Source organism: Podarcis muralis, chromosome 1 (genome assembly GCF_964188315.1).
Source record: "Podarcis muralis chromosome 1, rPodMur119.hap1.1, whole genome shotgun sequence".
Taxonomy (NCBI): domain Eukaryota; kingdom Metazoa; phylum Chordata; class Lepidosauria; order Squamata; family Lacertidae; genus Podarcis; species Podarcis muralis.
Genome location: NC_135655.1, coordinates 89,246,302 through 89,267,878, shown reverse-complemented (window position 1 = coordinate 89,267,878; position 21,577 = coordinate 89,246,302). Strand labels below are relative to the sequence as shown.

At 44.0% G+C, this 21,577-nt stretch overlaps 1 protein-coding gene across 3 annotated transcripts in view; it reads right to left on the bottom strand.

The window, feature by feature from the left end:
- Positions 1–224: 224 nt before the first annotated feature.
- Positions 225–21,577, bottom strand: part of MRAS (muscle RAS oncogene homolog) — a 45,491-nt gene continuing 24,138 nt past the window's right edge. For 2 of the 3 annotated variants that reach the window (XM_028742756.2, XM_077934608.1), the window contains exons 2-6: positions 18,661–18,871; positions 12,262–12,415; positions 10,761–10,860; positions 9,386–9,465; positions 225–1,142 (exon numbers count right to left, since the gene is read on the bottom strand). In XM_028742756.2, coding sequence (XP_028598589.2) covers positions 1,043–1,142; positions 9,386–9,465; positions 10,761–10,860; positions 12,262–12,415; positions 18,661–18,853 — 627 coding nt within the window. In that variant the 5' untranslated portion in view covers positions 18,854–18,871 and the 3' untranslated portion in view covers positions 225–1,042. The remainder of the gene's footprint in view (positions 1,143–9,385; positions 9,466–10,760; positions 10,861–12,261; positions 12,416–18,660; positions 18,872–21,577) is intronic. The other variant, XM_028742775.2, reaches the window with a different exon arrangement.

Here is a 21,577-nt window from a genome sequence, read left to right as displayed (position 1 = left end):
AACTATTTGACTTCATAAATGAAAGGCAAGGCAAAGGAATTAATAATCTGAACTGAGCCTCACCCTCACCTTTCAACACCAAAATGCATAGGCACACAACTGTATTCAATTTGAATCAGTATAAATTTTCTCTCTTAAAACCAATTGTACTCTTATTATTTTGTAAATAATGTTTTAATTTAAATATTGTCAGGATTAGCAAAATGACTGCTTTTCTCTCCCCCCCCCCCTTCATGGCAGTTTGCTAACAGAAATACAGCTCCCCTCCCCAAACTGGGATTAACAAGAAGGACAATGACAACAAACAAACAAACCCCTCCGTCCTCTTTCGCTGGCATTTTACAGACGGAGAGCTGGCTGCCCTCCAGGATCTGACACAATGTCTGGAGTCCCCAGAGCAGCTGGAATTCATTTTCTCCCTTCAAATCTATGCAATTTCATATGAAACTACAGTTTGGCTGCATAGCCAAGTACTTCTGGGAGTGTACAGTGCAAGAACACACACACACACACACACACACACACACACCCCTCTGCTCTTTCTTCCTTACTCCACACTTGCTGAGCAAGGAAGTTCCGACTGCCACTCACCTCCCCCCACCCCAAACAACTGTACAAAATGGAATCATTCATGACTGTATAGAAACGGGCTGTGCCCAGAAATGTGTGCAAGTATAACCGAGAACACTGTGTCTCCATTACAAAACAAAAGATTGCTGAGATGGTGAATATTCACAAATACTCCCAAGTCCTAGTAGTTTGCCCCCTGCTTTGGGGGCACTTTCTTTTCTTCCTTTTCCTTTTTTTTTATAAAACCACCCTGTGCCGTTTGTCAAGCAGCCTTTTGGCTGAGCTTCAAAAATGCCTTTGAGGTTCTGCTCCCTGTCGAGTCCTTCCGTGCAAGGATTGCTGTTCTCGAAACATTACGTTGCAGTTAGGTGGCACAGGGCTTCAAGGCTGGATTCTTCCCTCCTGCTTCCTCCTTTTGGGTTTCAAATTAGGTTCAAGTTGGAATGGATTGAGAGAAAGATGGGAGAGACAGTCACAAAATCACACACTGCAGTTTGTGGGAGGTGGTTGCTCGGTCCCCACGCCACTTGGTCTTCCTCTTCTTCTTCTGACTTTTCTCTGGGACCTGTTGCCTGGACAGAAAAGAAAAGAAACAGGCTTTCAGGACATAAGGATTTCTTTCCCAAAAAGTAACATGTGTTTGGATCTGCGCCATTGGCATAGCAATTGGGTGTGGGTTTAGATCAGTGAATTGTAAGTTTCTTTGAGTTTACAGTTGATCAAAAAGACTCATTGGTCCTAATGATGATGATGATAAGAAGAAGAAGTGGTGAATGTAGAAAAAGATAAGCAACTCACACATCCCTCCTGCTTCCCTGATCTCTCTTGAAGAAGGGTACATACAGATCATATATTTAACGAATACTTCCAACTCCCCCACCCTAAGAATCCTGGGAATGGTAGTTTGCTAAAGATGCTGGGCGCTGTAGTTCTGTGAGATGTAAACTACAGCTCCCAGGGATTCTTTGTTTGAAGGGGCAGAATGTGCCTTGAATGCACTTTAGATGTATGGTGTGGTCACAGCTGAAGCTTCCCCCCCTCTTTAAAAAAAGTGGTTGACAGGGTTTCGCTACGCATACCTGTATGTGTGTGTACATTGAGTTAGGTCTTGAGCTTTCTGAGCTGGAGTCAATTAACAGGGTGTGAAAACAGTAGGGCTCACACTAGTCCGATAGCACTTTTCTCCTCCTCCAAACCCACTCTGGAGGGTTAGGAGTGTGGGTAATTGCAGTCAAACATAACTATGCGTAAGTGCTATTTTGTGCATGAAGCGGTTAACAAAGAGAAGCCTCTTCCTAGACACGACTAGGTCATGCCCCCTTACCTCCATGAAGGAGGAAGTAAAGCTGCTTCTCTTCCTTTACTCTCCTTCTCTCTCTGTACCATGTAATCAATCAACGTTCAGACCACATGTCCGAAACTATATTGTGTATTTTGCACCCAAGAGCAATCTATCAGTGTTCTTCTTGCTGCAGCATGGAACAATGCTTGAATCAGACCTTTGGATTTAGTAAGTAAAGCTTTTAAACTTACTTAACAGGGTGTGGTGTGTTCATTGCTAGAGTGGTAGAGAGAGGGGGCAAGCATTTTAAGGGAGACTAAATGGGATATGCAAAAGGGTTTGACGACCTATATTCCACACTATGTTGTGGGTTAATTCTAATAGTGTTTTTAACTATGCTGGGGGCTCTCTCCCACTGGAGAGTGTGCAAAGCCCTGTGCTTTGAATCTAGACTCCAAGCCGATTCTTTTTGTTAATTACCCACACGTGGGTCAGATCTATTTTCCACCTCCACAAGGAGAACCCCCAGAACTGCACAGCGGGGGAGATCTTTCCATCTGGCAAGCAGAAATGCTTGAGCTGATGGAATGATCATAAGAGTGTGATGCTGAATTCTTTCCTCTGTCTCCAGCATTCCGAGGCCCTTCGAGCGAAGCAGACTTCCCTCCCTAACAGCTGGTACAGAGTTGTGCCCTGAAGGGAGAGCAGATTTTAATCATTATGCTAAGTGCTCTACTAATTAGAGCCTGACTGAACTGGGGAACTTGCTGTGGCTAAATTCGCTCAGTGTGAAAAGTGGGCATGGCTTGCTCTGTGCACTTGGTCTCTTGAAAAAGAAAAAAATTGTCATAGCATCTGCTTAATCCTTTGTATTTGAGCACCACCTTCTGACCCCAGCTATTTCACTCTCCCTCTCCCAAGGAAGAGAGATGGATTTCTTAGAGTGAAAAAAAGAAGAGGATGGTGGATCAATCCCTTCTTCCCCTTCACTGTTTCTCCACTAGATCTCACAACCTTCTGAAGTGGCTTTGGATTTTTATTTTTATTTTAAAGTTGGTAGAAAGAGACACATGACCTGTATGCAATAGTGACTGTCCAATGGAGGAGCAACCCTCTCAACAGCTTACTTGAACTGGACTCGGGTGGGGCAGAGCAGTGGTTTGGGTGGGGCTGCATGGACATACCAACAGAGCCAATCTGGCATTCATGGCCTGCAGCTCTCCATTCAGGTAAGCTGCAGCTACGCTGGGGTCAGGAGTTATGGGGTTGCCATAGTTATGCTGCACCACCCTTCCTGCTATTCTTTCGAAACCTGTTGTGAGCAGAGGTGTAAGAAACATGCAAGAAACCAAGGAGAACAGCAACTCGCTCACACTACTTTCATTTCCCTCAAAAACTATTTTCTGTCTCTAGTCTTGAACTTTGACAGCCGAGAAAATTCATGTCATAGAAAAGGTGTGTTCTTATAATAAAGGAGCTGGTAGTTTCATCTAGTGGCTGCAAGCCCACAGCATCTAATGTGGTGAGTTGAGAGATGGGCTCCTCTACCCAGCCCTAGTCTCAAGAACAAGAGACTGAATGTTGCTCCCCTCATCCTTGAACATTGGGCTGGGGTTGATGGAAGTTCAACAGCCTCTGGAGGGCTACAGGTTTCCCTTCTTTGCTTCACCCATTCCAAGGATGCCCTCTGTCGCTGATCTATAGCCCCCTCTATTTCGAGCTCAAGGTAGACCTTTGCCATTTTCTCCCATAGGACTTGGTACAAATCAGTGAATGCAAAAAGGTGCCAACGTAAGTATTTTCTGTATAGAATTTTGTTGAAAGGGCAGAACAAAATGTCACTATGGTGTGGCATGGCTGCAGCTCTGGTTCTGAAGTGTGTGTCATGTCGTTTAGGTGTAACACCAAGAGAAGCAGCATTTCTCAAGCTTTTCCCTCCCACTGAATCCTCCTCCTATCTCACATCCCTTCTCTGCTAGCCAGAAAAAACCGGAAGAGTCTTGCAATGACTGAAAAGCTTGTATGCTGGAGAAGCAGAGTCTATGCTGCCTCCTCTGTGCAAAACTGGGGCTGGCAGGCATACAGAGCCTCCATTCTAGCAGAGCTTCCTAGAGAACACAACTGCAAGGGAAGGCTGGGTTATCTTTCCTGGCGGAATGGGTCAGTGTGGCATAATGGACATATACAAATGCCAGATGTCCCATTCCAGTTAAAGGCCTACAGTTAATGAAGACGGGAAGGCAGCACAGAAATCCATTTTGAGATGGATTAATGCAGGGATGCCCAACAGGTCGATCACAATCTACTAGTAGATCCTCGGGAGGTTTTGGTTGGTCGTGGTCGATTGCTGGGTCCCTTTCCTTAGCATAAAATAGAATTCTGCAGAACTGAAGACGGAGTTTGTTTCCCCAGCAATCTGTTGGTGGGTGGCTGTCCCCCTTTCTCCCTAAAAAAAGCTCAACATCTTTGCCCTGAACCCTCCAAAAGGGGGTAGATCACTGCCAGTTTTTAATTCTGTGAGTAGATCGCAGTCTCTTGGGAGTTTGCCACCCCTGGATTAATGGATAGGAAGACAGCTGAGGGAAAGGATCTTACTTTATAGCTAATGCTACGTAGATGAATGAGGAATGGGTCATGCAGAACATAGGGTGCAAAGTGACTTTGCCAGCTCAGAGCTGAGGACGCTGCAAAACACAGCATTAAAAAGGAAAGGTTGTCATTTTAAACTGCTCTGATGGGCAGCTAGGGAGAATGCCAGCTTCAGGATATTCAAAGAAAGAGAGAGGCTTACAAATCAGCATTGCTTCACAGAAAGCAAAGAAATAAACAAAGAATAGCAGTTCTCCTTATTACCTAAGTTTGCAACAGATCTTTCTATTTAAAACATACTTATTAGGAAGCATGTTCTATTGGACCCAATGGAACTTACTTCTTTGTCAACATGTTTTCCCCTCACTGGATAAAATCAGCTACCTGTCTTTAAGGACACGGCAGAGCATGTTAGTGACAGGTGCCACATCATCCCTATGAAATTCCAATTGAATGTGCAGAATTTCTTATGAGTCACAATGAAAATGAGGAAGATAATATTTATAGCATTTTATTTTCAGTGCAGAATGGAATTAATGGTCACCAACATTCTGATTCCATGCATCTGCATGACATCATTCACATATGGGCTGGGAGGCTCCCAGTCCTTTTTTGCAGAAACATTGTCTGTATACACACTATACCTTTAAAGCTCATTTGAAGCACATTCTGCCCCACCCCCGAATTATGGGCCCTGTAGTTTTCTGAGTTACAACTCCTAGCAACCATTCACAAATCACAATGACAATAATTCTTCGAGGCGGGGAGGACATATGCTTTGAATAGTGTGTACACAGCCCTTATGATGCCCAAGTTAAGCAAGTTAATGTTGTGCTGCTATAAAAATGGTTTGGCTTCTAACTGGTTAACTGCATGAGAAGAAAAGAATTGCAGTTTACTCTCAAGGCCTGAGAAATAAAATGTATAGGTGATCTTGAGTTCCCAGTGTGCAAAGAAACTGTCTGACACATAGTCACCTCTTTAGTAACTGTGTCTTGTGAGTTTGGTGTGTGTGTGTGTGTGTGTGTGTGTGTGTAGATAAGAGAACCCTAACCAGAAGGAAGACTTTTAGGTTAAAACCCTCTGGAAAGCCTGTGAACAAAAGGGGTGTTAGTTAAAAAAAACAGGAAAAAGGACAAAGAAACAGATTTCTTTAGAAGTAACTCTCCTTTTGAAGATAATTTCAAAGTATCGTTAAACATCTAACTTGCAGACAAGCCTGTTATATGACATTCTAAACAAGTTTTAATAAATTGTTTGAATTTTAAATTCAAATTTAAAATTCTGGACGGTAGGACTCAAACCAATGGCTTCAAGTTGCAAGAAAGGAGATTCAGGACTAAACATTCGAAAAAACTTTCTGACAGTAAGAGCTGTTCAGCAGTGGAAGAGACTCCCACGAGAGGTGGTAGACTCTCCTTCCTTGGAGGTTTTTAAGCAGAGGTTGGGTGGCCATCTGTCATGGATGCTTTAGCTGAGATTCCTGCATTGCAGGGGGTTGGACTAGATGACCATTGGGGTCCCTTCCAACTCTAAAATTCTATGATTCTAAGTCTCCCAGTCTGTTAGGGTGCTTCCAGACTGTTACTCATTTTGGGTAGGATTCAAGCCCATAGCAGAAATTCCTGTTGCAAAGTTACAGTTGACTGAGAAGTCTTGTGCAACATGCCTGCTTCCCCAGAATGTCAGACTTTTGGCAATAAAGAAAGTGTCGGGAAAATGAAGTGGAAAGTGTGGGATAATACTTGCTTTGACGCAATGTCGCCTAATCTCCCTGCTAGCAAATCAAGCTGATCGCTCAATAAGCAGGTCCTCTGGAAGTGCCCTCAGTCCTGTGCCTAGACCCAGCTACTGCGTGTGGGTGTGCAGTGATATGTGAACAGGGGAGTATTTAGAATTTATTTAATGGTGGCAGCAGAATTCAAAGGAATAAGGTAAGCAGGCACCATCATTGTATAAGGGTTAAGTAGTGGGGATTCTACCTGTAAAAATACAAAGATGGAATGGTAAAACAGGAAGGCTTTCAGTTCTGTATCAGACACAGAAACACACACAGCATTGTGGCAAAATGGGGCAGAACTGTCACAGGTATTTTCATGCAAGGGGATCAAAAGTGATGCTTGCTTCAGGTATGGTTTACTATATGAATGTAAATCTGGCACTGATGGCATTCTCACTCACAAGTTAGGGATGGATGAATCTGTCCATTTCGGTCTCTCTCAGTTTACCATTATTCCAGTCTTAAATTCAATCTTAATTTCTTCAGCAGTTTGCCATTTTTTTCAAAGATCCTCATGAAAATGCATCATGGATCCATTCTCCACCAGATCAACTCCAACAGCAGAGATGCCCTAGAACAGGGGTCGGCAGACTAAGGTCCGAGGACCGGATCAGGCCCAATTGCCTTCAGGATCCGGCTTGCGGACTGTCCGTGAGGATTCTGTTTGGGCTGCGCCATTTCCCCCCCTGCACCATTCCCCCCCCACCACGGTGGAGCCTCCTCCCTCCCTCCTCCTGGCTTCTCCCTGCCCTGCCTAGAGGAGGAAGGGGGCTGGGTTGAGCTGGCTGGGTGCCATTTTAAGCAGCCCCTCTCTGGAGCCAGCCCTTTCACGCCGCTCATCTTCCCGCCGCCACTCTGGTGCTCCTGTGGGCAGTCCAGAGCTCGCCCTGCTGGCTGCGGGGTGGCAATCTGGCCTCCGCTGCCAGCAGGAAGGCTCTGGACTGTGGGAAGGCCCCATCCAAACAATGACTATCATCAGTGCAGGCAAGGAAAATAATAATTTTAATTTTTATCATCTACAATACTGCCTGGCCTGCCTGGTGCTCTTGCATGGAATGTGTCCTTTTAAAATGCACCTGTGGGTTATTTGTGGGGCCTGCCTGGTGTGCATAGGAATTCATTCATCCCCCCCAAATATAGTCCAGCCCCCCACAAAGTCTGAGGGACAGTGGACTGGCCCCCTGCTGAAAAAGTTTGCCGACCCCTAGAAGGCAATTAGCAAATGGAAAACCAGAGCAACCAGATGCTTCGCCATCCTTATGATGAAGATTCTTTGGGCAGAACCAGATGTTGCCCAATTTGCCACAGTGTCGTGCGTGCGCCTGTCCTTGACGCAAGATTTAGACGACGGGGGCTGCACCAGCTCAGCTCTGAGGGAGTCTTCTCAGTGCCAGCTTTACTAATGAGGAAAGTGATTTGAAAACAACATGGCACAATTCCAGCTTGCATCTGTCCTCCCAAAGCGACTTCTCCTCGCCACCCACTCCCTATTTCTGCTGCCAAAGGAGATGATCTAGGATGAGTGGGTAGTGGCACCTGCTTTCCTGAGAAACAGGCATAAATCAGCAAAAGATATGACTGCAAGGAAGAAGGAAGCACCACGTATTTCTCCTTTTCTCTCCACTGCTTGGAAATATTGGCCATGATAACGGTAGCGTTTCTGCAGGCCTATATCCTCAGCTAAACTGAGTCGGGGGGGGGGGGGAGAGGCATCACACAACATGTTTTCCAACTCTCTTGTACATGAAATCTAGTAAAAGTGACCATTTCCATGGAAGCACATTTTCCAGGTGGAGTTATTTTTCAGCAGATTCATACTCATGCCAGTTCAGTGGGGCTTATACCCAGGTAAGCATTATAGTATTGCAGCTTTAGTAGGCAGGTTGTGTAGAAATTCAGCAAACAAACCCCCTTGAAGAAAATCTGAAGCCGAACTGGAAATATAATCCCAGTTTAGACAGGACAGATTGAGGGTTCATCCATTCCACCACTGTGGCTTCTCAACTTGAACTGGCAGTGCTTTTTCCACTCGATGGGCGAATAAAACAACTCGGCAGCTAAATAAATGGACAAAGACATCCAGTGCTTTTGGACTTTTGCCAAAATAAGATATAGAGGAAAACCAGACACTGTAATACAAGTAAGAGTAATGGAAACTTCCAAGCTAAGTGGCAAAGTTGAGAGGAGAGGCACATTCAGCCCATATTTTAGACTTTTGTTTACATAAAAGCCAACTGGACTTTCCCTAATTTTGCATGTGGCAGAATATGGGTTCATGTTACATTGGGCCACTGTTGCACATGAGATTCAATGGTTTAAAGCAGGTATTTCCAGTTCTGAGGAGCCTCTTCTATTCCAGAGAACCTTCTCTGGGGCTGTACTACCTAGCTGGTTTCTCATTCCCCCAGCTAAGCACCCACACCCAGTCCAACAGCTTTCAGGCTAGATTGGAGCTCAGCACCTCTCGTCTTAGAAATGGACAATTACCCTGAGCTAGTGGTTCTAAGCAGGGTTCTGAGAAAACCTGGAGCTTATTTGAAACTTCTTTAGGGTTTCAGCATAAGAGAGTCCTCTTCCTTGAAAGGCACCTTGCCCACCATTACTGATCAGGGTGCAGCTGTAGAAGAATGTTCCAGGAGCACAGTAAGTTTGATTGGAGGCTTAAGACGATTGGATGATACCCAATGAACACTGAGCATGGATCTTAGGACCTCCCCCAAATTACCTAGAAGATAATTTCCCCCTCCCAGTTTTCAAAGAGAAGAAAGTTTGAAAGTCACCACCGTAGACCATCTCAGAAGGCATCAACCGTCAAGGATCAGGTGATACAATGGTGTGAGCTGGAAGGGGCATGTTGAGCTTAGATGACATCATGTCATCAGAACTCAAGGCTGACCAAGCTCACATGAGCCATGTGAGTTGATCATGTGGACCATCTGTGATAGAGAGATCAAATGGTTCCACAACTGATCTGGGATAAGTATTGTGCTACCAAGATGGTCATTTGTGTGCTGAAATATATATGTAAACAGTGCATTATATTAAAACTGGCATTTAGCAGTGAGATATGAACTAGCTCTTGCTTCTAGCACATGGATGATAGATTCATTAAACCCTTGCAAACCGTGTCAGTATTTGGCGAACTCAACAGGATGATGGCTCACCTGATTACTCGAACAAGATCATGGAAGGCTTTGTCAACATTCAATGGGGGATCCTTTGCACTGGTTTCTATATATGGAATCTGGAAAATAAAGGCCCAGTAACTCTTAAATATGTATACTATTGGGGAAATGGTTTTATGTAATGATTCACGAGAAAGAAAACATTTGATTACACAGTAGGGATTCCATTATAACAAAGAAGGAAGGTAGCTTGCACCGAATACAGAGTTTCATTTTTATTTCCCCAATCTGCCTGAAGACAGTTTGAATAACTAGAAGCTCAGAAAGATTAAAGAGCTGTTCACAGATAGAGCTTGTCACACTGATACTTGATAATGAGGACAAGAAGAGGGTGGGTTACATGTTCCAGGGTTTCTGCTGCTACATTTTGTACACTATTCCATGGCAGAAAATGACTTGATAAAGGTGCTCTCTAGTGGCATAGTTGCACTATAACCTTGCATCAGTTTTATACCAGTTTAACTGACATAGTCTCATGTAAAGAAACTTGGGAATGGGTAGTTTGGAGAGAGCTTTGCCGCCACGCTCAAAATTACAGTTCCCAGAGTTTCCTGGGGAGAAGGAATGGCTGTCTGCAAAATATATATGTACTTACAAGGAGATCCATATTATTATTATTATTACTACTTCATTTTTAAACCACACTTCATCCTGTAACATCCCAGTGTGGATCACAACAAATAAAATACAGTAGCACACAACAGAACAGCAGACCATGGAAAAGGGATATTCAAAAGCATTCATATGAAATATAGAAATTTGCTGCTGATGTAGCCCAAGCAATGGTAGTATATTTTTAGAATACATACAATGTCTTTATAGTACAGTGGTACCTCTGGTTATGAACTTAATTCGTTCCAGAGGTCCGTTCTTAACCTGAAACCGTTCTTGACCTGAGGTATCACTTTAGCTAATGGGGCCTCCTGCTGCTGCCGAGCTGCTGGCAATCGATTTCTGTTCTCATCCTGAGGTAAAGTTCTTAACCTGAGGTACTACTTCTGGGTTAGAGGAATCTGTAACCCGAAGTGTTTGTAACCTGAGGAGTTTGTAACCCGAGGTACCACCGTACCTTATTTTTTTAAAGCCACTGTGTGGAAATTTTTGGTGAAGGCACCATAGAAATTTCTGAAATAAATATATTCATATATTCCAGAAAAGACATATACTTGGTGGGTTTGGTGTAAAAATGGGCACATGTGCATGCAAACAGTCAACCTAGTCATACAAAATATAGTGGGTTTTTTGCTGATGGAAGAACAGACCTAGCATCCTATGTACTTCCAATAGGCCATAGGCTCTTACAGGCTATTGAATGGTCAAAGAAAACATCATGGAAAGAAACCAAAATGCTTACATTGTGCTTTGCTGCCATTTCCTTTCCTTGCTCCCGGGTGATTTTCCGCAAATGCATTAAGTCTACTTTGTTGGCCACCAGGATCATTGGAAAAGATTCCCTGGAAGAAGCGAATAAAGAGAGAACATCAGTACAAAAACTCGCGGCTTCTTGGGTGTCACATTATTTCTAGTATCTGAAGAAGACAGAAACCACAAACCAAAGCACTTGCTGGTTAATTGAAGAACAGAGCTTGATCAAATCATGACTGAATGCCGTTGTGATCTACCAAAGCTTTTCTTATCTTTTGCTTGTGCATTAAATAGCAAATGTTAATAGCAAATGTACTTGCAGTGGACACCTAAAACCAGTCTAGAAATCTGAGCTTTGGCCTGGTTCACACATGCAAGGACACTGCTTAATTTCTCTTCTTGCTCATTGTCAGCAACTAGGAGCTGAATGTATGGACTGACTGCTCGGTTATAAATGTTATTTATTGATGACATTTATATACAGTGGTACCTTGGGTTAAGTACTTAATTTGTTCTGGAGGTCCATTCTTAACCTGAAACTGTTCTTATCCTGAAGCACCACTTTAGCTAATGGGGCCTCCTGCTGCGCTGCCAGAGCATGATTTCTGTTCTCATCCTGAAGCAAAGTTCTTAACCTGAAGCACTATTTCTGGGAAAGCGGAGTCTGTAACCTGAAGTGTATGTAACCTGAAGCGTATGTAACCCAAGGTACCACTGTGCCGCTTAATTATTCAAATTTCTAAGCGGTACACATAAAAACAATCCACAGAAAATAGGACAACAAGTCAGGGGACTGGAGGCTGGGACGGCAATTTACATTCAAGGAGGAAATCGTTTCCATTCTTCCTCCCTGCACTTGCAGTCACCCGTGACCCCCCAAAAGCTTATCTGGAGGGTGACTAGGCACTCCTGAACAATGTGGGATGAGGCATGTGCCTGCTGGGAGACTGGGGAATTCGAATTTGAGGGCAACTTAAGGAAACTCACTGAAGGGAACATTTCTCTCCCTTGCTCCCTCCAGCAGCTCTGCCACACCCCCAAATGTACCTGTGTTCAATGTAACATGTGAACAAGCATACTTTACACACAGGCTGGCAGCATAAAACTGAGGATGTCACTTTCAAAGATTTTATAACTGGGTATGACATCTTATTGTTACAAGAGACCCGGGCTAGAGAGAATCTGGTTTTGAATGGGCACATCAGAAACACCAAGCTGTTCATTAAAAAAATCTCCATAGGGCAACATGCAGATATTTTAAATATTCTGGCAACATGCAGATATTTTAAATATAACTAATGGGTTAAAGGATGGGTCATAAAAATATAAAGTCATAAAAAATGTAGGATGTAAGGATGCAAATCAATTCAATGTCTACTCAGTCGAGAGCCATACAAAAAAGTTAAGTCTCTGGAGGGAGGGCTCCGACATTTTTACTCCTCAAAAGAATCCATGGGAGTTCAGAGTACTTGCAGCTCAAATGCACTCACCTGTCTTTGACTCGGAGGATGAGCTGGTGGAACCTGTCCACATGCTCGAAGCTGGCTTTATCTGTGACTGAGTAGACTATGAGGAATCCATCCCCCGTCCTCATGTACTGCTCCCTCATTGCGCTGAATTCTTCTTGGCCTGCCGTGTCCAGAACTAGGGATGGCAAGGGAAAAGAGAAAGTAGAAGATGCTCAGTTGGCCTGCACCCAAATTGTGTTTCCATACTGACTCTCCTGTCCTAAACATATCTACTTGAGAGCTAAGCCTCCTTTGTATACATTTCCAGGTCTATGCTAGAGGAAGGTGGGGCTGTGCATGGCTAACCCTGCCCCACCTCCAGCCCTCCCTAAAGCTGCACACTGACCAAGAAAGGTAAAAAGATTTTAAGGGTGTCATGACTGCATGCATGTAGGTGCTCCTTATGGCTATGCCCAGCTCAACATTTGGATGTTGGGAGGGTGCAGCCAGGACAGTGGGGTCCAGCTCTCCCCTACATGTGTTCAGTGCATGTGTGAAGTCACACACAAAGAGGGTGGCAGATGTGCTTAGGATGGCAGCCGATGTCTCCCAGATTATAAGTTTTAGCAATGATGAACACCCCATTGTAACCCAAGAACTAGACTGAAAGGGGGATTGAGCCTTGCAACAGTAAGATTCCCTTCTGACAATCTTCTTCTCCCTTTGCATTACAGATGTACAGCCGTACCTTGGAAGTTGAACGGAATCTGTTCCGGAAGTCCGTTCTACTTCTAAAACATTAAAAAACCAAATCACAGCTTCTGATTGGCTGCAGGAAGCTCCTGCAGCCAATCAGAAACTGCAGAAGCTCTGTCATACATTTGGGTTCCCAAAGAATGTTTGCAAACTGGAACAATCACTTCTGGCTTTGCGGTGTTCGAAAGCCAAAACGTCCGAGTTCCAGGGCGTTCGACCACCAAGATAAGACTGTATATATTAAAACTCAAACCCCAGCATTTGAGAACCAAGCTAGACAGGGCATTTTGTCACATCGTATGTTGTGTAACTGCATTTTGTTAAACGCATAGGCAGCAAAGGAGTCCCTGGACCACGGAATAATCCATAGAGTCCAAGCCCAGGGCAGCTTCACATGGTACACTTTTGGCAGATGCACTGGTATATTTCTGAAAAATAAACTATGTTCAAACACCTGTAGTGAAGAGCAGAGCAGAGGCCACTTCTACCTACCTCCATCCTGGGAACCAACAGAGGTTTGGCTCTTTCATGTTCTTATAGAAGTATTTAGCTACTCACTGTTAGAAACAGGATACTGGTCTAGCGAACCCAACGGGCCTGTGGTTGTTGTTGTTGCTTTTTAAATCATCAGTCCCACTGTATGCTTGGTGTACGCTTGGTGAAATAAATATTGCTGTTACAATTATAACGTCTTTGTATTCTTTCCCTGCCCCTTCTGAAACATTAGCTTCTCTCCTTGGCTTGGAGGAGAGGAGGCGAACCCTGCTCCATATATTTGCAGTCTGCGTGGGTCCAATTCTGAGGCACCCTTGGGGGGGGGGGGGAATGGTTGAGAACATTCTTTCCTTCTTATAAAAGTTATTTTCCATAACTCTTTGTTGCCAGACGGAGAAAGGCATGACCTCAAGGCTACTCCTGAATGACTGTTCTAAAGCCATTAAGCAAAAGCAAAGCAAAAGCCCAGGAAGAAAAGGGGGAAAAAAAGGAATTATGCTATAATTGCTTTCTTTTAATATCGTGCCCTTGTTTCTCCGGCAGACCTTGTGAGTGGATTTAAGTGCCGAGGGATGGCACGTGGTACAGTCTTCTCATGGAATAATGACAATCTCAGAATGCATACAAGTGGAGTTGTTTGAAACTGCCTCGTGTCAAGCTAGCACACCAGAGAAGGCACCAAGCTTGGCCTTTATCCTGAAATGCTTTTCATATGCAGGGAGATTTTGACATGGAAGCACTTGACCTGCCCCCTGAAGCTTCAAATGGAACAGTTAGAATCATATTACTGCAGAGCTAGCAGGGACTGTGAGGGTCATCTAGTCCAACTCCCCGCAATGCAGGAATCTCAACACTTAAGGGTGTACCACATTTTCTCCTTAAGGTTACCAGACGTCCCCGTTTCCTGGGGACAGTCCCCGGATTTACAAACCAGTCCCCATACAAAATCCATTGAAGTTGAAAGTGTCTCCAGATTCACTGAAAAAGATCTGGTAACCTTAAAGAGGTTCTTATGCCTCAGAGCATGTACAGAATGCATTTTCCCCCACTACAAACTATGGAGCCACAGCCAGCCTCTGTATATTTGGGATTAGGGAGCACAGAGGCTCCAGGTCAAAGACTGTGGCCTCCAGGCAAGTTTACACCTCTGTTTTTCAAAGTTAAGCCCTCTGCTGACTTGATATACAGTTCAACATGTTGCGCTAAGGTGATTGTTCCGTCAGTGCAAGCATTTCTGCTTGCCAGACAGAATGACCTCCCTTTTCCTCCCACTGTATACTGTTCTGGGAGTTTTCCCAATTCTCCCAATAGCATTTGGGGAGGATGAGGGGGAAAGCGGGAAAAGTCCCGATGCGCTAGCGGAACTCATTGCGCTTGCTTCTGCTAGGACAACTACTTAGTTGAATTTGGTCCACTGTATTCATTGCTTGGTGAAACGTAAAGGCAGATACAGGCCCCTAGATATTAGCTCCCCCCCCATTAAAAATTAAAAAAGCAATATGTAAGGTATATGCTTACACTATCTATTTAGAGCCCCTCAGATATGATTTTTATTGTGCATTCGTGATGATTTGTGCTCGTGATGGTATTGGGGTGGTTATATATGTTCTTGCTTTCAATACTTTCTGTGGCTACAAAATTTCAAAGTGGAAATACTGTTCCATTTCTAATTAGTGCATATCCCATAATATCCTATTGAAATCCCACAATTTTTTTTTTGTACCACAAATGTCTTGGTTTACTTTTCGTCCCTCAAGACAGCAATAATGACACAGCATTGGGGAAGCATCTTAGAACAAATAATAGAGCAAAATGATGTGTGGACGGTCCAGTGTAAATCCATCACTAATGCACTATGGTTGTGTCAAAGACATGTTATGGAATACACTCAGACACAAAAAACCAATTTGGAAGGCTTTGCAATTTCTGTATCATAAAATATCAGAGCAGCATGCAACACTTCTGAATCGCTGCTATGCTAATTTGTGATCTGTTGCTCTGATTCTGCATTTGCCATGATGTGACGGCATACCACATGATACGAGAAATCCTTAGAAGATTTATAACCAGTGAGGGTGGTGTGAAACAGCCAACGCTTTTTCCCCTTCAAAGAAAGAGAGAAAGGGATCTTATTTTGGGGAGAGGGGAGGGATTGATTCTAATACAAAAAAAGCAAACATCAGGATTCAAAACTATCCCTCTCCTCTGTAAGGGAAGAAATAATTTCACTTCTGCTGAAGCATGGATTTGGAGTACTAAGAAGAGATGGCAGAACTAGGAACCTGTTCACTGACCCTGGTGCAAAAAGGGCCTGCAGAATAGAGGCAAAAACCTTAACTGTTTAGCTTATTTAGAAGTTGGATTTTAAAACAAAACAAGAAACCCAGGCACCAGCTCCTCAGTGACAGCGACTCTGCAAGCATGAATGCTTTCAGAATGATCGCCGGACCTTTAACCTTCTGGTTAGATTATTCCCTAGCTGTTTTTATGATCTTTGCAGAAGCGAGGCAGACGAACCAGCGTGATCTTGGTGTGAAGCAAGAGCACATCTGGAGGTGGGCCAAGCCAAACACAGCGAGAAACGCTGACAGAACTTATGGGAAGAATTTAGGCAACCAGCTTACACGTACTTGTTTAGGGGAAGGCTAAATTGACCCAAGTGGAATTCACTTCTGAGCCAACAGAAGCAGACATACTTGTGCAGTTAGTACCAGAGCATAAATGCATCAGGTTGTAATTCTAAATATCCTGGATGATTATGGCGTTGTGGGCATAGAGCCTTGTCTTAACTAGATTTGCTCAAGTCTCAAGGATTTTGATGGAATTTGCTTCCAATCAAGTAGGCTTACAATGCCAGCCAGAAATCAAAAGACTGTGAAGGTACCTCCCAAGCATCCTTTAAAACAAAATAAAATCCACACCTCTTCCTTCCCATTTTTTTACCTGCTCTGGTTCGCCAGAAGCGGCTTAGTCATGCTAGCCACATGACCTGGAAGCTGTACGCCGGCTCTCTCGGCCAATAAAGCGAGATGAGCGCCGCAACCCCAGAGTCGGTCACGACTAGACCTAAGGGTCAGGGGTCCCTTTACCTTTATCTTACCAAGGTGCTGACACTTGGTAAGTAGTTTGAAGGAGGGATGCAAAGTACAGGCTGCAACTTTAGATTTGCACAGTTGAAGTTGATAAAATGGATTTGTCACCCTGGTGCAACAAATCCTACGCTGCAGCCCCCTTTTAAAACAAACAAAAAAACACCCCCAAAACTTTTTGCAGTTAGGAAAGTGAAAAGTGTGGAACAAATGAAGGATTAATGGGAAGACATATAAAACACCTTGCAAGCAAGCCAGGATGAATGCTCATTGTCATCTAACATCCTTGCACACAAATCACAATGAATGCCCAATAAAGACTGGCCGGAGCCTAACTTCTGTTTAAGCATTGTGCAAGCAAATCAAGATGGAGGCTCAATGAACAGGTTGCCTGCGAGGGGCCAGTGCTCAGGTTCTTGTGAGCCAACAGGCTCAGTAGACTTCTGTTCGCCTGCCTTGTTAAAGCATTTTTCTTTGGCTTCAGATTTGGAGCACCAGCACCAGACTGGCCTCTAGCAATCAATCAATCAATCAATCAATCAATCAATCAATCAATCAATCTCTGTAAGCATCAGATTCAGCAGCAAATAGACAGAAGATGTTGGGTGGTTGCAGCAGTGGTGAGAGAAAACAGGAGACTAAAACAAGTTGTTTCATCCAAACTGCTCAGAACAAAGGTGGAATTAATTTAGTGTAGCAAGATTAATTCTTGGATTCCAGCCGTGTGTGCATAAACATTGCATGTATACAAATGCACTGAGTTTGTGAGCAACTGGACAAGCAGCCCCAGGAGAGAAATGATGAAAATAGCTACGTGCAGAGAAAGTGGTAGCGGTTATCAAAAAACATCCCTTGCATAATAATTCACAAGTTTATGAATAGCGCCTGCCTTGGTTACCTTTATTTTCCTACATTGTTCTCTAGTAAAAGTAAAAGTTCAAGAGGGGGTCGGATTTCTTTTCAGACCCATAAGAGTGCTTTTCAAGTGCACATGCCATCTGAAGCAAAAACAGCAATGACAACAACAATGCAAAATGTGAATCTGTAGCTGAGTCGATTTCAGGAATGGCTTCAGTTTGTTTGTGTAAATTTGGGAACACTTTGAAGGGCTGGTGCAATGGATTGATAAAGAGGGTGTTTGAGGAGACGTGGGTTCAAATCTTCACTTCATAAAGCTCATGGAGTAACCTAGAACAAGCCACATTCTCTCCTTCTCTCTTCGCCTCACCTGTTCCATAGCATAGTTGTGAGAACTGAATCCCATATATGCCCCTCTCAGGTCCTTGAAGAAAAACCAGGAACTCAGCATGGCAAACAAATAAATAAATACCATCAATCTCACCTTCATACCACTGCTCAGTCTTGGAGCCAGTACTGAGAGAAATACAGTACAGTGCTAATGTACTGAAATTCGCTCCTGGAACAACAGGTAGGAGAGAACTTCTGAGTTTCTTTATTTGAACTAGGGGAGGGTGTAGCACAGAAGTTTCACTGCTTCCAGCCAGGAAGGCAAAGCATAGCCATCTTGCCTAGTAGCCATTGATAGCCTTCTCCTCCATGAATTTGTCCAATCCTTATTTAAAGTCATCAAAGTTGGTGGCCACCACTGCGCCCTGTGTCTCTAGCAAAATCTACTTCTATCCAAGTGTTTCATTCTTTTTGTGTGTGTTCTTGGCTTGACTTCTGTCTAATGCCTTTTTGTCTGTTGTATTGCTTTCTCTTTCTCTCAGTGGTTTTTATATTTTCTCTGTAGCACACTGCCTAGCAAGATAAACATATTTTTGAATACCTGGGCAAAACACTCCATTAAAGACCCAAACGCCTGTGTGTTCTGGCCATGACCCCCCAAACCAAAACTTCAGTGATTTAAATCATTATCATTAAAATAACTTTCATTTGGAGAAGAAATACCAAGGCAGTTTGATAAATTTACTCTGCATGGAATAAAGGGCAAATCGGAATAGCTCCACTTGATTCTTGCATCTCATTTATCTACACTGAGATATAACATATGCAATCAATAAGATATATGGAATTTATGCACACACAAAAGTTGAGCAGCGTCAGATGAAAGCCCATCAATTCAAAATAGGTGGCTCACCATCTAGAATGGCCCACTGCCCATCTATCTCCGTATGCTTCAGGTAAGAGTCTTCAATAGTTGGATCATAGTCTGGCACAAAGATCTTCTGGAAAAACTGAATGGTGAGGGCACTCTTCCCCACACCCCCATCTCCGACCACCACCAACTTGTATGTGGGAAGGTTTTCACTTGGAACAGCACTTGTAGCCATGGTACCGATAGGTTAGAACTGGAAAAGAGAGAGAATTCTTGTGTCACAACAAAACAGCATGCAAGCTTTCGAGTTCTCCAAAACTCTTTGTCAAGATGATGGTAAACAAAGAAACTTGGGGGTGAGTATTGAAAAAAGGCAGCTGGTAGTAAAGCTATGGACCTGGCTCTCATAAGAGCCTAATATGAAACACAGAAGTAGGTAGCAGTCATGCAGATGAGACTTTGCAGGTACTATGAAGGAATCAAGGAAGCCATATGTCTCCCTAAGGATGGCGTAAAAGTCAGAGATGAGAAAATGGCCACTACATGTTTCTTCTTTCCAAAAGTCCATGGTGCAATTCACTCCCACCTATCATCCTACAAAGCCTCATTTACATGTCTGTTACCTCCTCCCATGTTATGTCTTAAGACTCTGGCAAGATGCTCTTCAGGTCTGAGTAGGTACATGTTGTAGTAACCTGCCTGATAAAGCACTGGTGTTAATAGGGTTGTATTGTATCATCCAGTCCCAGTTAGTGATCTCACAGCCTTATTCTAGGCCAGGAGTAGCCCATGTGGTTCTCTCCAGAAGTTCTTTGACCACAACTCCCATAATCCCTGGCCACTGGATGCGTCAACTTCACCTGATGGGAGTTGTAGTCCAAGGACATCTGGAAGACACCAGGTTAGCCACTTCCATTCTAGGCTAACTGATGTTTCCAGATCCTTTTCAATGCAGCATCATGTACTGTTGTAATCCAGCTTGGAGGTACCAGGACTTGGATACACAACTGAAGCCAGGAAAGGTCATAGTTGGCACCCCATCCTAGGTTGCTAAGAGAGTTCTCCATTCCAGAGAGACCACATGTGTCTCATTGTCATCTGCAAACTCCAAACCTGATCCTTATAAGGGAAGTATAACTCCACAATCTCCTTCAGAACAGCTGGAACCCCACTCACTCGGGGCAGGACGAACCCATTACCACATCCAGGATTTAGCACTACCCCTAAATTTTCAGCGTCTAACCCAGGTTTGGTTTAGCCTGGCTTCATTTGAAAGACAAGCCTGATTCAAGGTCTGTAAGTGGGGGAGACAGGAGACAAAAGATGGCAGGAGACCTCAATTCTTCTTTTCCCTTCTGGTCAAAGTCAATACATAGTCCATGCCTTTTAGAAGAGAGCATGAAGCTCAGAACCAAAACATCTCATCTTGCCGAAAAAAGAAATAAAAAGTTATCGGGGGGGGGGGGGAGCCTTTCTGAGTATGTATAAACTCCTCGGCCGAGAAACTGCTCATGACAATGATTTACAGTATCCATGGTAACCTGTGTGACGTTGAAATTGCCTAATCCTGTTATGAAACCTGCAAAGGGGGGGAACACTTAGATACAACAACAGCAGCTGGAGCTGCCTCGGTGTTCCTCCTTCTCTCTTCCAGATGGTTCTCTCAAAATCTGTAGCTTTCATATTTAGCAACAGCTACAGGATGCTATTGCTGTTTAATTGTGGCTATGAAGCCGATAATAAAAAGAGAGAGAAATGTCCAGTGTTACAGACTAGGCACCAAATCCCTGAACAATACAACAGTGGTGGTGGGTCTGCGCATGGCTTTCCTTAGGGACATGGAGCTCACCCAGTGCACCCAATCATTGCAAACCTGTGTCTCCCAACCTGCTCTCTGTCCCAGCCCAACTGCACAGGAGATGGAAATGATAAATTATCACCAGTGAGCCATTTAGAGCAACCTTGTTTGTACTAAGCCTCTGAACATCGGAGTTAAACCAATCAGGAGAAGCCATCACCTTCCTGCCCCTGTTTTGGAATTGCCAGGGTCCCTGGGGCTGGTCTCCTTCCTAAATGAGACCTACGTTCGTCTAGTCCACAATTCTGTAGTCTCCAGCGTATTCTGGTTGGTTCTCACCTACCAGCCATTGCCCATTTCCCTAGCTCAAGGCAACTTTGCTTGGAGCCCTAGGAAATCTTGTTGCTCCAGCTCAGGTTGGGAGCTTATACAGGAGCAGGAAGTTCCAGAGGAGATCAGGAGAACTCAGAGATGGAAGCAAAACTGGTGAGGGTCAGTCATGACTTGAGGCCCAGATGGCTGAACAGGTGTCTCTCCCCATAACAGCCTACCCCTTATAGCTGGTATGGCAGAGGGAGGCCTTTCTTGTTATCACACCATTGATGGAGATTCGCCTGGTGGTGACACAGGGTAGGGTCTTCTCTGTGGTGGTGCCCCATTGTGGATTGTTCTCCTGGAAGCAGTTCTGGTGCCAGAGCTTACAACATATTGGCACCAGGAAAAGGCCTGCCTGTTTGCCTGGGCATTTATGGGACATTAGCTGCAGCTGCCACTGGGAGCTGTAAGGAGCATTTTTATTAGTTGCTGGGCTGAAACCTGCCCTCCAGTTTATCAAAAGATTTATTTCAGTTCAAAAGTGGCTTCTGTTTTTTGGTCTCGTTCTAGTGGTACTTTAGAATTCACTGGGTATGAGGGTTTTTTATTATGCCTTGTTGCACGGTGGCCAAAGGTGGGGTGCGCATGCTCTCCACTTGAGATTTTTTTTTGTGTGTGTGTGTACTTCAGCAGCCTTCTTGATCTCAAAAATCACCATGGGAGGAGTTACTTTGTGGCATCTTCTCCTGAGCGTTAATGGAAGTGTGGAAAGCCAAGGAGGATGGCTACCAAACGCCTAAGATTGGTGCACTCACTAATACTGTTTAATGGAAGTCTTTCCCTTTG